Genomic DNA, 16,522 nt, shown 5'->3' on the forward strand with positions numbered 1-16,522 from the left:
TTTAGAGTCAGGAATTGTTACCAAGTGGTCTTGGGGCAAGGACAGCAAAATTGCAAGCTGCTTAGAAATGAGGTAAAATTTGCTCATAACAAGATGCAAATGCAAAGAAATAAGGTGTTTGCTCCTTATTAATAAGATTTGGAGCTCACCATTGAAAACTTAAGATGAAATTGGAAACCTTTTCTTGTCTTAGAGATTCAGATATTTTTCAATCTTGCATATTTGTGCACATTTCAACCCATTGCTCATTTATTTTACTGATGTTTAGAGATAAATATTGGCTATGACTCTAAGGAGAACCTTTCTGCTGTTTGCAAAATGTCAAAGTATAATCTTAAAGCCACTTGATAACACAGTCAAGACTTCAGTTTCACAAAGACAGCACTTTCTACAATGCAGCATTCCCTCAGTATGATCCTAGACAATGGATTGTCTCTAGATTGTAGGATACTAAACTGGGTTCTTAAAATCTCATAACTGGGGCAGGAAGCTGGATATATGAAATTACTGAAGAAATCCTTCGGCTAGGGATATTGTCTGGTGGATGAATGTTAAAATGTCACTTTTTAAAAAAAATTTAAAAATACAGAAAATAAATATGCCTGAAATTAACCAAAATGGTTGGTTTGGAATTAAACTTCAACACGAGAGAAGCAAATCTTGTGGATCCAACCTTCCTATTGATAAGGAGGGGTTTTATGCCATTTGCTTTTTCCTCTTCAGTCTTTCACCTACAAGTAATATTTTATCTTCCATTACAAGAAAAATATTGGGTGTATACACAACTTAAGTTACAAGTCTATATAACTATTAGTTTCAAATATCACAGGATTATAATCAAAGTCATTCTTGGATTGTCAGCTTTTATAAGCAGGTGGTCAGGTTTTACCACTTTTTCAGATTGGCATGTATAAATTATACTGAGTCCTTTGTGCTTATTGGGCTTTGAGATCATATAACCAGTGTGGACAATTAGATAAGTCTTTTCCATGTAGTTACTCAAACGTCACCTGTAAACGATATAGGCACATGCAAGAAAGGTTGATGAAACATTTTAAAGGAGAATTTTGGGGTCCTGATCAGCTAAACAGATTATTTGAAATCCAAAAAAAAATGCTAAGTTAATGGCTAATTCTACCAATGAGACCAGAGGTTTTCTCAGGACTGTGCTCTAGAATAACTACATTCTGAGGAATTGCTACTTGTTCAAAAATCGAAGTTTTAAAGTCGAGCAGCCAGAAGTAGTGGTGGAGGCTGGTACAATTACATTTAAAATGCATCTGGATGGGTACATGAATAGGAAGGGTTTAGAGGGATATGGACCAAATGCTGGCAAAGGGGACAAGATTAATTTAGGATGTTTGGTCAGTGTCGACGAGTTGGACCGAAGGGTCTTGTTTCCGTGCTGTACTCTATGGTAATCACTAGATAAAAATGTCACTTGAAATGGGAGCTTCACTCCAAGCAAAAGGTCTGTAGGCAGGTTTTAATATTGCTGTGGACCGCTAGTCCAAGCATAAAGTAATATTGACAGATAAGAAGGCTGCCCTGCAGCTGTAACATGCTGCTGTTAGGCTACATTTGTGCCAAGTAGGTATTTTGCTTCTTAGGGGTTACCTCTGAAATGGGTGGCCTCTGGCTGGCAGCTCCAAAGAGAGTGAGTAAGTTTACAGACGACACCAAAATTGGAGGGGTAGTGGACGCGAAGGAGGTTACCCCAGAGTATAACAGGATTTTGATCAAATGGGCCAATTGGCCAAGGAATGGCAGATGGAGTTTAATTTAGATAAATGTGAGGTGCTGCATTTTGGAAAAGTAAATCAGGGCAGGACTTATATACACTTAATAGTAAGGTCCGAGAGACATTGGAGTAGAGTTGCTGGTAGATAGGATAGTGAAGGCAGTGTGTAGTATGCTTTCCTTTATTAGTCAGAACATTGACTATAGGAGTTGGGAGGTCATATTGCAGCCATACAGGACACTGTTTAGGCCACTTTTGGAATATTGTGTGCAATTCTGCTCTCCCTCCTATAGGAAGGATATTGTGAAATATCAAAAGGTTCAGAAAAGATTTACAAGGATGTTGCCAGAGTTGGAGGGTTTGAAATATAGGGAGAGGTTTCAGCTGTTTTTCTTGGAGCATCACAGGATGAGGGGTGACCTTATAGAGGTTTATAAATCATGAGGGGAATGGATAGGATAAATAGGCAAGGTCTTTTCCCTAGACTGGGGGAATCCAGAACAAGAGGGTGTAGGTTTAGGGCGAGAGGGAATAAGATTTAAAAGGGACCTAAGGGGCAATTTTTACATGCAAAGGGTGGTGTGTGTATGGAATGAGCTGCTAGTGGAAGTGGTGGATTACATTTAAAAGGCATCTGCATGTGTATATGATGAGGAAAGGTTGAGGGATATGGGCCAAGTGCTGGCAAATGGGACTAAATTAATTTAGAATATCTGGTCGGCGTGGTTGAGTTGGACCACTGTACATCTCTAGGACACCATGGTAGATGGCACTGCTGGAATTGGAAGTAATCCCACAGTGATGGCCACAAATGTTTCCTGGACCCAGGTTGGATTGTGGGCATTTAGTGGGGAAAGCTCAAGCAGAAGAGCATGAGGAGTGCGGACGATTGGGTTTTAAAGTCCAACAGGAGAAAAGGATTACGTCATCATTTAGAAAGGCATCCAATATGAAAAGAGCTACCCAATGTTTCAAAAATTGGCTGCCCACACCAACCATATTATGGCATTGCCAGCATAATATTTAATAAATTCAATTTATCTTTAACTAATTAAATATGATGAGAGTTGTTGATTTTGGCACCCACTCTTGTTATTCCAGGATAGCTTGGGGTTGGATGGGAAGGCAATGAATTGGCCATCAAACCCATTTTATGTGACACCCTGCTAAACACACACCTTCCAGGGACATGACAAATCCAGCTCGAAGTCTCAGGTTTATCACATCACTTCAGGAAAATTGATGCTCCTGAGTCCAAAGAAAAGGAAACTCCATGTTACAGGATTGAGGCCAGAAGCCAAAACACACAAATGGCAACACCACAGACAGGAGGGGACACTGTTAAATGCGAGACAGTATAAAATAAATATTCATCTCACTTTGAAACTCCATATATTGGGCTTAATTTCTTTTATTGGTGTATATAGATCCATCTGACATGACACAATGAAACATAATAAATTAACATGCTTGTCCAAGTATTAGCAAATTGGTATTTCAATTTTGTGATCCGGAATGTGATTTTTCTGCCAGTGCCATTGGGCAAAGTGGCAAGAACATGCCATGAAGCGAAGGGATAAAATACTTGTTAAAAAAAATTGCCAAGCCCCCAGTATTCTTGTATAGTTCCGTGCAGTTGGTACAATTCACTGAAAAAGTCACTGAACATTTTCAAAAAGCTGGAGTATACTACAATAATAAGAATAACATTTACTAATAAATAACAAAAGCAAAATACTATAGATGCTAGAAATCTGAAACAAACAAAATGCTGGAGAAACTCAGCATGTCTGGCAACATCTTTGCAGAAACTGTGCTAATGCTTTGACTCTGGTAGGACTTGCTAAGTTTTGCATTTTCTGTGCTTGGTTTAGATTTACACATAAGTGCTCAGTGGTTTCACACTGTTATGATCTTACATAGGAAACACATAACTTAGCTGAATTTTTTTTATGGCTAATCTGATTATCCAGCCAAAATTAAATATTTGTGTTAATGTCTTACTTTGTGATAAAATATTTGTATCCTGACATAAAGCTAACATTAATTTTATTCTCATCTGATATTATTGACTCTTGTTGTATTTGGATGTCACGATTATTTGCAACCCTCTAAGGGACTGTGCTTAATCAGTCAGCCAAGAAAGTGAAGCTGTTTAATTAAAGGAAGTATCATGACTGCTGAGATCTTGTCCTAATGCTGACTTGCACATTTCTATATCGATTGCTGGATATGCATCAGAAATGGGAACTTGAACTGACTTTTCCTCCCTCTGGTCAGAGGTAGAAAGCTCAATTATGACACCCCTACTGGGGCTCCAACTGATCAGTTAACTAATTGAGTCAGTTAACTAGTTTCTGTTGACAAAAACAAAACATCACAACATACCAACACTTCTAATTATAAATAAAAGCCTCTTCAAAAATATAAGCACTATCGCACTTAGGCGGTAGTGTGGGGGGTAAAAGGAAAAAAAATATAACCAGGCGATAAACCTGCACACACTCTACATGGGTGCAGGGGAAAAATAAGCACTACCGCTGTCAGGCGGTAGTGTGGGGAAGAAAAATAAAAGCCTCTTCAGTATAGAAATCCAATAGGTAACATTGATGATGAACTTAGAAAATTGTAAGTTGTTAAATTTTTACATTTCGCTATCAGGATAGAGGGCTGTTTAGTTCAGTTGTCTAAATCACAAGTGATTCAGAATAAAAGCAACAGTGCAGCTTTGATTCTTGTTCCAGTAGAGGCATACATGAGTTCTGCCTCCTTGCACTCCTACCTGAGCGTGTAAGGTAATGGCAAATCATCATTGACAAACAAAAAAAGTTAAGAAAATGGCTTAGAAGTATCAAACATGAACAGTCATAAACAAGTAACACGAAGAGGAAAGCTCCTTCTCCTTCAAGAATGTGTTCTCAACTCAGTCTCAGAAAAAGACTAGGAGAAAGTGAGGACTGCAGATGCTGGAGATCAGAGCTGAAAAATATGTTGCTGGAAAAGCGCAGCATCCAAGGAGCAGGAGAATTGACATCTCGGGCATAAGCCCTTCTTCAGGAAAGAAGGGCTTATGCCTGAAACGTCGATTCTCCTGCTCCTTGGATGCTGCCTGACCTGCTGCGCTTTTCCAGCAACACATTTTTCAGCTCAGAAAAAGACTGCCCGCTTCTCTTCTGAGTGGTCACCTTGTGCTAAGTTATATCAGTATTATGATGTGGACACCACACAGTAAGAAGTGGCTGTGTAAATTTATTTTACAAAGGACATCTACAGATTACAAAATGGAGACTTTCATTCCAGCAACCAAACCAGTTTATAAAATACATTCCACTGTTGACAGAATGATTTGAACACTCCAACAACCACTTAACTTCTTGAATACATTTTGAAACAATTATGATGTTTTATACACCATAGCACATAAAAGACAGAAAAACATTATGCTGTCAGAGTGTTCTGGCTTTAACAATGACTGAAGTCTGAACACTAAAACTTTTCATGTTTCTTTATCACTACGTGCATCAAGGCTGATCTATGCTCCTACAATAATCTTACTGTCACTTCAGTAATGAAAGCAGAATCTGGTTATAAACAACTGATTACTTATACAAAATACTAATACATTTAATTACAAATAAAAGCCTCTTCAGTGTAGAAATCTAATATATAACATTGATGATGATGAACTTAGAAAATTGTAAGTGCAGAAAAATGGAATTTCTATTGCTATAGTTGGCCTTCTGGCTTTCAGGTTGGATTTTCCAACATAGAAGAGGGTTCTTCTGTACAACAGAGTTCACATTTTGAAAGACAGATTATTTGGTATTATCTGGCTAATATTACATAAACTATTTTTTTAATTAATGGAGTAAGCCAACACAAAATAATTAACAAATCATGAAGAATAGCATAGTTTCCAGTATAAAAATAAAGAGTTCACTTAAGGGAATACTCTAGAATTCAGCCCTATTAATAGCCTTAACATCAGGAATTTTTCTTCTCTCCTTCTAAGCATTGACTAGTTTGTCTGCCTATGAACACTAACTGCTCTCATGCTTCCCACCCAAATGTCTATCCTTCATGTACAACCCTGGAGAGGAAGAGTCACAGATCATTTGGCAGTTGAAGGCATCCTCCTCAAATGTAATTTTGCTGCACTTGGCACATACACATATATTCTTTAACAGGAGTGAATATAATTAAAAATAAGAATCCTGGTTTGGCCTTCTCCAGTTCAAGTTACTAATGCCAAACATTGTCTCTCCTTTGTTGTTCCACAACACAAAACTGGTTACTCTGTCCAACTCATAACCACAGTAGTTACAAATGTCATTCAATCAATCATCAGAGGACACAAAGTCACATTTTTCTTTTCCTTTCAGTACCCAGGTACAAAAAACGTTAACCACCATATCTTCTCAAACTTTATTTTCCTAGCTGGGCTGGTGGCAAAAATCTCTCAAACAGTCAAAACAAGACACTACTGTAGATCCTAAGCATGGATATTGCCAAATTTTCTGTTGGAGATATTCTACATGGTTCTTTTACACCAAAAAGTGCTTTCAAATTCAACCTATATTGGTCTCAGAAATGTACTTATAATTACAGGTATCGTTATGTAAAGAATGTACTGTTGAGGTCCATATAGACTTACTTTATTGCCCATCATATATGTCAAAGTGATTTTGCAATGTCAACTTGAAGTATACATTTAAATATACTTAAATAACAGACAGAGTTGCTTCGCTTCTGTGGCTAAGTTCAGAACAAAAGACATGTTAATTAATGGTTACGATTTTTAGAAAATGGGCTTGGGAACAAATTTGTCAGGGATTCAAAATGTGGAATTACAAGTTCTTTGCATACTCTCCAGGAGTTGAATCATATTGTGCGATGAAGTTTCTCAGTTCATCAATGCAACGTTCTCCTATCTCACGCAAATTTTCTCTTAGTGAGAACTGTACCGTAGTTTCCAATGACGGGTCTTTGTCAATGAGCATCTGAACAACCATGCCAAAGGTCTCACAGTCTTGTCTATAAACCTGTAAGTCAAAGTGAAAAGGTTTAAAATTAAGAGTAACAAGCCTGATTTTAGTTCAAAATAATTTAATTGGATAGCTTTTGGAATAGTCACAGCTTTTACAAAAAAAGATTCATACAACAATGTAATTTTATATAGTACTCAAGCTAAAACCCTGTATATGGTAGATGTTTACCCAAAGGTAGATGCATTTGAGTGTTCATTTCGGATTACAATGCTCCTTAAAATTCAAGGCCTTACTACTAGTGAAAAGCATATGAAATCTTTCATATTTCAAATCTCTTTTCATTTCTCTTACATTGCTGCATTATAAGGTCTATGAAACTAAAGTGGTTATTGTTGGTTGTACCTGAAAGACCAAAGAAAGATGGAATTTATAATTAAATTATCCAATCATGACGGGACTTTGGTATGTCTGCCATCCAAGATATTACTGGTTAGCTTTAAACTTCTTACATGAACATATTAAAATGTGTTTTTTTAAATGAAAAATTCATTATTGAAGGGAATATAATTGAAAAACAAGCAAGCAATATTTTCAGAATGTCTTTTTTGTTGCTATTCAAATTGAAAATAGTGCAATCTGAAGTCATTAGAGGAACACAAAATCGCCAAGCAGCATACAATTATCATCAGCAAATATTTCTACAAAGGTTACTTCAGGCACATTGAGATGAGCACATTTTACATCCTGGTGAAATGCAGAAGTGACTTGTTGCATATTCCAAGCAGGAATAATTTTTATTAATATAACCACTTTAAATTTATAGTTTGCATTACTTCTTCAATTATCCATTTTACTGGTTAATCTCTATGACTCTATAAATCTTTTGTATTGTAGAGTCTGAGCACGAGTCTAACTTTCTGTTAAGATTATGAGAAGGCCTGTGATATATCCAGTAAGTGTAATACAGTAACAAAGGTTCTCTTATTTTTGGACCTGCCACAAAGCACTTAGATGCTACCCGGATAAAGGCTCATTCCAGGCAATAGGGAAAGAAGGATTGATCTTGGATATTGAGTCCAATAAATATACCTAGATCACGCTGAAATAAATTATCCAATTTACTTAAAGTCATTCAGTAGAATAAACATAGTTTTATCACTGATATGTGCAAGTTATAATTCCACATGTAATATTACATATGAATTACTAGATAAGAAAAAAAGTTTCAGACCACACAAACTGCACAAAGTTCATAAACCTCTTCACTTTTGAACAGTACTCTTAATTTCAGTATTCCCTAGAGAGCAATACAAGAATTGTTGTGTGGTCTACATCTGTCCGCCACAGTCAAAGATAACTTCATATTTTTGTTTTAAAACTTTAAAACAGAGAATCATAATGCAATTGCAATTTGATTGGGATTTATATATATAAAAATGTGAAAATGTTAAGTGTAATGAAAGCATTAATTAGGCTTTGAAACCAATAGTATTCTCAAATTGCTGTGGTTTGAGAGTTTATTAAATTAATAAAAGTAACAAGTCTAATGTGGTTTCCATTCTCAACTCTCTTTAAAACATCTGTTATATAATCTAAACAAAGTTAGGTTGTTGTTTACTAGCTACAGTAAGTATTACTATTTACTTTGAAATCACTTTCCCTTTAGCTCTAAAATTACCTGCATATTGTTATCACTCTTGGGTTTCCAAAGGACAAAATGCATCATCAATGCTTTATGGGACCTGGATGATGTAAAATTCCCATTATTGTAGATAAATCTTTCCTTCCAATATGTACATGTTTCATCAACCAGTTGGAATAATCTTTTTCTGGTACAAAATAATAGTCTATTTACTGTTATTTGTCAATCACACCATTATGTTTAATCTTAAATTAACGCAATTTCTTCTGTGGCCTACTAAGATCAACAGCTAAAATATAATTAGAACAACAAAACACAGTTTGATCTGTCATTGTAGCTGGCACTCTGCTGCGTAACATCATTTTATTTAAGGATTCTTCTGATACTGATTAGCACCTCAACAATTATTTCTAAAAAAAAGCTATATGCTCTTCTACAAATTTAAATTACTTTAGTTGAATGCGACTGGAGCTGTCAGTTGTATTTAAACAATATTAAAGCAATTGGTTGTAAATTGGAATTTTTTTTTTACATTTTATAGACATAGAGACTTACAGCACAGAAACAGCCCCTTCAGTCCAACTCATCTGTGTTGAGCAGATATCCTAAACTAAACTAGCTCCATTTGCCTGCATATGGTCCAGATCCCTCTAAACCTTTCCTATTTATGCACCCACCCAGAGGCCTTTTAAATGTTGTAATTGCATCAGCTTTCAGTATTTCCCTGGGCAGCTCATTCCATATACTCCCTACCCTCTGCGTGAAAAGGTTGTCCCTTAGGTCTCTTTTAAATCTTTCCTTCTCACTTTCAACCAATGCCCTCTAGTTCTGGACAACTCTAGTTTGTGAAACAGACCTTTGGCTATTCACTTTATCCATGCTCCTCATGATTTAATAAACTTCTTTAGACCCCTTCAGCCTCTGATTTTGTAAAATCTGCAGAGGACAATTTTAAAATCCAAGCTTTAATGTAATGATACTGAAATGTGTGCACGGAAAATCTAGAGTAATGCTAGGATTGTAATGGTGTCTCTTGATTTATGTGCCAGCCATACACATTTGCACTATTAAGTATTACAGCCTTACTAAATAGTAGGTTGCTTTATAAAAAGTTCTTATAAAATAATGTTTTATAAGCTGAGGAATGATATGCTCAGAGTTAAAATCTCATTATATGTTCTACCTTGGAGATCAACAAGTTCTAACATCAGGGTATCAAAGGTTGAATTTATGAGATTGAATTTCATTATGTGCTTTCCAACCTTTTTCTATAACATTTCAAAATGTCTTTCAAAAATCTAAATCTAACTCTATTGGTTTGCTTTTGTCCATCATGTTCTTAATTTCTTTGAAGAATCTCCAATAGATGTGAGCTGACTCCTTCACTATTACTTTGAAGAAACTCTAAACTAAAAGCATACTGTTCGTCAATTCATTAACAATAAACCTTCAGAATGAGAACATCTGCACCATTAACAGTGGGGAACACGGAGATAGCAGAGACGTTGAATCAATACTTTGCCTCAGTTTTCATGGTGGAGGACAATAGTACCAGTCCTACTGGAGCAGGCAAATCAGAGACAATACATAAGGTAGAACATAGAACAATTAACATTGTTAGGAATTAGGTACTATGCAAACTATTAGAATTGAGGACAGATATGTTCCACAGGCCTGATGGCCTACATCCTTGGTATTAAACCAAGTAGCAACAGAGATAGTAGATCCAATGGTTACAATATTCCAAAATTCCCTGGACACAGGAAAGGTTCGAGAAGATTGGAAAATGGCTAATATAATGCCCTTATTCAGAAAGGGAGGGAGGCAAAATGTGGGAAATTATAGACCGGTTAGTTTAACATCTGTCATTGGGAAAGTTAGAATTATCAAGGAAGTGATATCAGGACATTTGGAAAGTCAGAACACTATCCATCAGAGTCAGAACAGTTTAATGAAGGGCAAATCATGTTTGACTAATTTGCTAAAGTTCTTCGAAGATGTAATAAGCAAAGTGGATAATGGGGATGCTGTAGATTTAATTTATCGGGACTTCCGGAAGGCATTTAAGAAGGTGCTACCGCAAAAGGTTATTCCACAAGGTTGGACCATATGGGATTGGGGTAATTTATTAGCCTGGATGAATGACTGGCTGATGGACAGAAGACAGAGAGTTGAGATAAATGGGTTTTTTTTTCTGGATGACAAGATGTAACTAGTGGGGTGTCACAGGGTTCAGTCCTTGGACCCCACCTGTTTACAATCTACATTAATAACTTGGATACAGGGATAGGCGGCTCTTTGCAGATGACATAAAAATAGGCGTGATGGTAAATTTCAATGAGGAAATAAGAACCCTAAAAATGGATTATAGATAGATTAGGAAAGTAGGCCAAAATGTGGCAGATAGAATTTAATGTGGATAAGTGTGAGGTCATGCATTTTGTTCAAATAAAATGGGAAGGCAACTATTATCTTAATGGGGAGAAACTTCGGTGAGCTCCAGTGTAGAGGCACCTGGATATACTTGTTCATGAGTCTCAGAAAATAGCATGCAGGTACAACAAATAATAAAAAGCTCAAATGGACTGTTGGCTTTTAAAGCTAAAGGAATAGAATATAAAAGGTAAGGAAGTATTGTTGCAAATAAACAAGGTATGAGCGAGACTGTACCTGGAGTATTGGGTACAGTTTTGGTCTTCTTATTTGAGGAAAGATGTAATGGCATTGGAGGCAGTTCAAAGAAGGTTCACTAAATTGATCCCAGAGACAAGAGGTTTGTCGTATGAAGAAAGATTGAACAGTTTAGGCCAATGCTCTCTGGAATTTAGAAGAATGAGGGGAGATCAGGTTGAAGTATTCAAGATGAAAAAAAAGGTGTGGATAAAATAGAGGTGGAGTGGATGCTTTCTCTTGTGGGGTGTTCTAGGGCGAGAGATCATAGTCTTAGGATAAGGGTTAGCAAATTTAAAACAGTTAAGGAGAAATTACCTCTCTCAAAGGATTATTAATCTGTGGAATTTGCTACCCCAAAGTGCAGTGGCTGTTGAGGCAGTGAGTGAATTTAAGGAGGAGTTAAGACATATTTTCAATTGGTAATGGGTTGAAGGGATATGGAGAGAAGGCAAAAAAATGGGGGTGAGGAGCATCTCAGCCATTATCAAATGGCAGAGCAGACTTAATGGGCCAATTGGCCTAATTCTGCTCCTGTATCTTATGAACTTATTACTTCTCATGCCCCTCAAGATCTATCTTTGGCCCTGTCCTATTCCTCATCTACATACTACATACATAGTCTTCATATGTACTGAACCCTCTACCATTCACATACTGAATGAGCAAAACTTTCCCTCAATTAAATATTGTTCCTCTACACTGCCAAGAATCCTGCCTTTAACCCTGTATTTGACCTTCCAAAGTGAATCACTTCACACTTTCCAGGTTGAACTCCATCTGCCACTTATCAACCCAGTTCTGCATCCTGTCAATGTCCCATTGCAACCAACAACAGCATACTATTCACAACTCCACCAACCTTTGTGTCATCAGCAAACTTACTAACCCACCCTTCCACTTCCTTATCCAAGTCAATTATAAAATTCACACACAGAAGATGTCCCAGAACACCACTGGTCACTGAGATTCAGGCTGAATACTTTCCATCGACCACCACTCTCAGTCTTCCATGGGCAATCCAATTCTGTATCCAGACAGGTTTCCCTATATCCCATGCCTCCTTACTTTCTGAATGAGCCTAGCATGGGGAACTTTATCATATGACTAACTAAAATCCATGTACACCACATCCACTGCTCTATCTTGATTAACGTGTTTTGTCACATCCTCAAAAGAACTCAATAAAGTTTGTGAGGCACGACCTGCCCCTTACAAAGCCATGCTGACTATCTCTAATCAAACTATGGTTTTCTAAGTAATCATAACTGTCCCAAATGTAAAAAGACTAGTAACAATTGGTTGACTTTTTGAGAGGCTGTTCAAGGACCAAAACATCAACAACTTTTGTTTACCTACAATTCCCTGATTTCACTCACCCTCTTGTCTGTTTGTCTCCATTGGTATTCTGATATTATGGTCGAGACATCATGGCAGAACTTAAAGTAGCGGACTGGGTGGGGGATATGCCAATGCAGTGGGATTGTGTATGGTTACAACAGCTATAAATATCAGTGTGGTAGCAAGTCATCCCTTTCACATTAGTAAGCCTGATATTTGAATATTAGTTGGTGTGATATCTAAATTTGTTAACTGACAAACAGTTTGCATGAGTTTACAGAGGTGTGTGAAATTAGATAGGAACAAGTCAAGAACATAACCAGGATTGATGGCTCTGTGGGACTGACAGGCTGGAAAATCTCTAAATAAAGACATTGCTGCTGTCTTGCCCAGGTGAGCAGCTTTCGTTCATGGATCTCGTTTCAAGAATAAATTTCCACTGCTTTACAGGTGACCATCATCGTTTCTACATTTTTCCTAAATATTTGTTTTTGGAATTTGAGCATCACTGGCTAGGCCAGCATTTATTGCTGGACTCCAATTTTTAAAAAATTCATTCATGGAATGTGGGCGTCATTGGCCAGGCCAGGCTTTTATCATCTAACCCTAATTACCCAGAGTGCAGTCATTGCCCTCAATAAGTTGATGGTAAGCTGCTGTCTTGATCTGCTGAGGGCTTTAACGTGTAGGTTTGTCTGTAGCATGGTTAGAAAAGGAGTTTCAGAATTTTGACTCCGTGACAGTGACGGAACAGCTATATTGTTCCAAATCAGGATGATGTAATCATCAGAACAATTGCAGGGAACTTGCAGGTAATGGTGTGCCCTGATATTTGCTGCCATCATCCTCCTAGGTGGTACAGGTCACAGGTTCGAAATGTGCTGGAAAAGGAGGTCAGCCATTGCTGCAATGCATCTTCTGGGTAATACTGTCCATGTGTTGCCACAGTCAGTCAGTGGTGAAGGAAGTGAGTATTGAAAATGTTGGATCAGGTGTAACTCAAATGGTCGGCATTGCCTTGTACGGTATCAATCTTTTCAAACCTTGTTGGAGCTGCTCCGACCAGGTACTCCAGGAGGAAGAACATGGCACGGTCAGGATGCATGCAGTTGCTCAAACAGACTTTCTTCTGCTTATGTTACTTTACAATGGTGGTACCTCTGTGGCCTTAGCAGAGGTGGAGGAAGGCTGCTCATCCACTCAATCTTGACAGCTAAGGGAAAACACGACTGGCACTTACATGTTGTCATTTATAATCAGAAACATCTGAAAACCCCCTTCGCAGCCAAGGATTACAGCAGTTCAACAGGCTGCTCACCACCATCTTGTCCAGACCAGTCGGGGAAGGGCAATAAATACTGGCCTTGCCAGTGACACCCACGTCCTATGACTGAATATTAAAAAAAACATATACAAAGCATAGTCACTGTTGTGATGTAGGAAATAAAGCAGCCAACTTGTACATGGCAAGCGCTCAAAAAAACAGTGATTATCACCAGTCATGTGGTTTTTTTAATATAAGGGATAAATCCTGGCCAGGACACAGGTAACGTCCTTGTTCTTCTTTCGACTAGTGTTTTTGGAGCTTGTACTTCAAAACGAGAAGGGAGAAGACATGACCTCAGGGATACAAGAAAGCCTCACCTGAAAGTGCAGCATGGAGTGTCAACCTTGACATTTATGCTCAAATCCAGGAATGGGATAACATAAGAAGCAAGGGCGCTACCAACTACAAACGGCCATGACAATTTTCTCTCACAGTTTGGATTCTGTGATAGTCCCAAAGTTTGCATCATCGCATATGTTCATCGGTAAGCTTAGCTCACAAGACAGGGGGCACAATATTCGCTACCCAAGGTGAAGGATGTGTACAGACAGAGCAGAGTACTCTTTTCTGTACTTTCTCAGCCTTTCTCGTAGTCCATCCACATCTTCCTGCTGGCAAATAGCTAGTTGTAGACAGTACTTTCATGCACTCCAGCAAGGCACTAAACAGCTAATGAGTGACTTCCATGCATTCCATTTAAAGTGATGTCAAGCATGCACTCTGCTGCTGGCTGTATATGATTCACTCATTGGGGGTTATTCTTGGATGTAGACATTAATGTAAAGGCCTGAGATATTGTTGCATCCATGGTAATGATCTCTCTGCAAAATGGAGGTTTCGAAATGCTGAACAGAATCTCAAATATTTGCTGCTGCTGTTCCAGTGGCTAATACTGGAAGACCACTTCCAGTTTTCGGGTACTCCTTGGGAGCTCCAAAAGGACTTCCCCTAAAAGGTTATTAGTGAGCAATGGATTGTGCAAGGGGATGAACTGACAATATTTGAGAGTATCTGTTTGAAGGGTGGGAGTGAGATGGCAAGAATTACAGCGATTGTCAGTGTGGCTAGTTAGATGGTGTTACAACAGATACCCATGATAGAGAGAAATGAGCAGAGCTGTAAGGTGTATATGTCTAAGAAGACCAATGCAAGAGAATGTCAAGCATTGGATGGATAAGACTACAGAGAGTGCGCGGTAAGAGGAATTGAAATGCCCATCAGCCATGATTGAATGGTGGCGTGCACTCGATGGGCCGAATGGCCTTACTCCCACTCCTATATCTTATGTTAGCACCTGTATCATCTGTTCCTACTTATTTTTCTGTCCTAGTGAGGTTAATTAACCTCTCCAGCTATGGTATCCAGTTGTGAGGGATCACACTCATTTTCACCTCATCTCCATTTCAGTTACCCATTCTTTTGAGGCGTGCCCCTGCTTCCAATACATGGGAAATAATCATTTTCTTCAGCCACGGTTAGCTGCAGCAAAGGTTTGATCGTGAGACTGGATGGGGTCATCCTGAGTGGAGAGGACCTTGGCGTAGACTGGGGTTTAGGATGTCTAATGCATAGGATTATAACCATACTACAAGCCCACAGGGAAGTTGTCAGTACCTCGGTGTTCTCACAACATGACACAAGCACTTCTAGTGAAGTACTCAAGGTGTTGCAAAGAGGACCTCAAACAGCAATTTGCCACCCTACATCTTGCCCAGCATTGGTAAAATTCTAGTAAAAGTTAGGTTGGTGGGTAGGCATAGTGGGCCTACCATTCCATCTCTCCACGCACTGTCTACAGCTTGTTACCAGAAGGGTTAACATTGCAGCCTTCATTAGTGCTTCTGTATTTGGATACTTTGCTGGCTCTTTCTCCCTCTTGCTGCCTGCCAGTCTTTCACAGTCCTCTGCATTCTTCTGGCTCATTTTGTGCTTCTATTAGCTGAAGAGATTGAATTAACTTTTTGTTCTCTTTTGATTGATGGTGGGAAATGATGTGTTGATGGCACAAAAACATTAAATATGTCGTCTATTTCACTCTGGCCTGTAATTTACTGTGATGTATAATCTAATAAAAGATTATGTCAACTTTGGAGGATCATTCTGAATGCAACATACTCATTTTGAATTGTATAGTTATGAAGGAAAATAAAAAAATTAAAAATATTTACTAAAAAGGAGCCTCAAGAAAATAAAATAAAGTACGCACATCTTCATCCATTGGGATATTAAAAACATTCAGCTCAGAAAGATGTTAGATACTCAATTAATCATACTATTCTGATTTATTAAGCAAATATTTCCTTTTTTTATTAAATAAAAAAGACCCTTTCAAAATTCATAGACAAAGACAAATATCAGAGCACAAGGTCAGTCAATGACAGTAGACTTTAAGGGATAATAACTGCCACAATTATCAGTTAATTACTACATTCAAAAACTTGGTTTCTTCTAAAAAAAATATACACAGCAGCACTGAAGTACTTTTTCACTATTCCCATTCCCACAAAAATCATCTTGCTGCCATGTGTTTCAGGAGCACTGGGACTATTATAACAAGGCGTTCAAAAGCATCAGACCACCAGTATAGTACTTATTTATGATACGCCCTATTGAACTATACTGCCCTCCTTTAAATTACATTATATCTATGAACAGGTAATTTTGCTAGTTTTAAAAATACATTTACGAGATTGAGCTTTTATTGCTCATCTCTAATTGTCCGTGAGATGATGATTGTCACATGCCTCCTTGAACTACTGCAGTCCATGTGGTGTGGGTACCCCACAGTGTTGTTAGTGAGGGAGTTCTGGGAT

General features: G+C 37.9%; 1 protein-coding gene across 4 annotated transcripts in view; it reads right to left on the reverse strand.

Moving 5' to 3' along the window:
• Positions 1-3,134: 3,134 nt before the first annotated feature.
• pphln1 (periphilin 1) overlaps positions 3,135-16,522 on the reverse strand; it is a 121,412-nt gene continuing 108,024 nt past the window's right edge. For all 4 annotated transcript variants that reach the window (XM_087997447.1, XM_087997444.1, XM_087997446.1 and 1 more), the window contains one exon: positions 3,135-6,783. In XM_087997447.1, coding sequence (XP_087853573.1) covers positions 6,589-6,783 — 195 coding nt within the window. In that variant the 3' untranslated portion in view covers positions 3,135-6,588. The remainder of the gene's footprint in view (positions 6,784-16,522) is intronic.

The sequence above is a fragment of the Chiloscyllium plagiosum genome, unplaced genomic scaffold, assembly GCF_037043375.1.
Source record: "Chiloscyllium plagiosum isolate Xiang-an unplaced genomic scaffold, Cpla_swu_hap1 HiC_scaffold_19, whole genome shotgun sequence".
NCBI lineage: Eukaryota > Metazoa > Chordata > Chondrichthyes > Orectolobiformes > Hemiscylliidae > Chiloscyllium > Chiloscyllium plagiosum.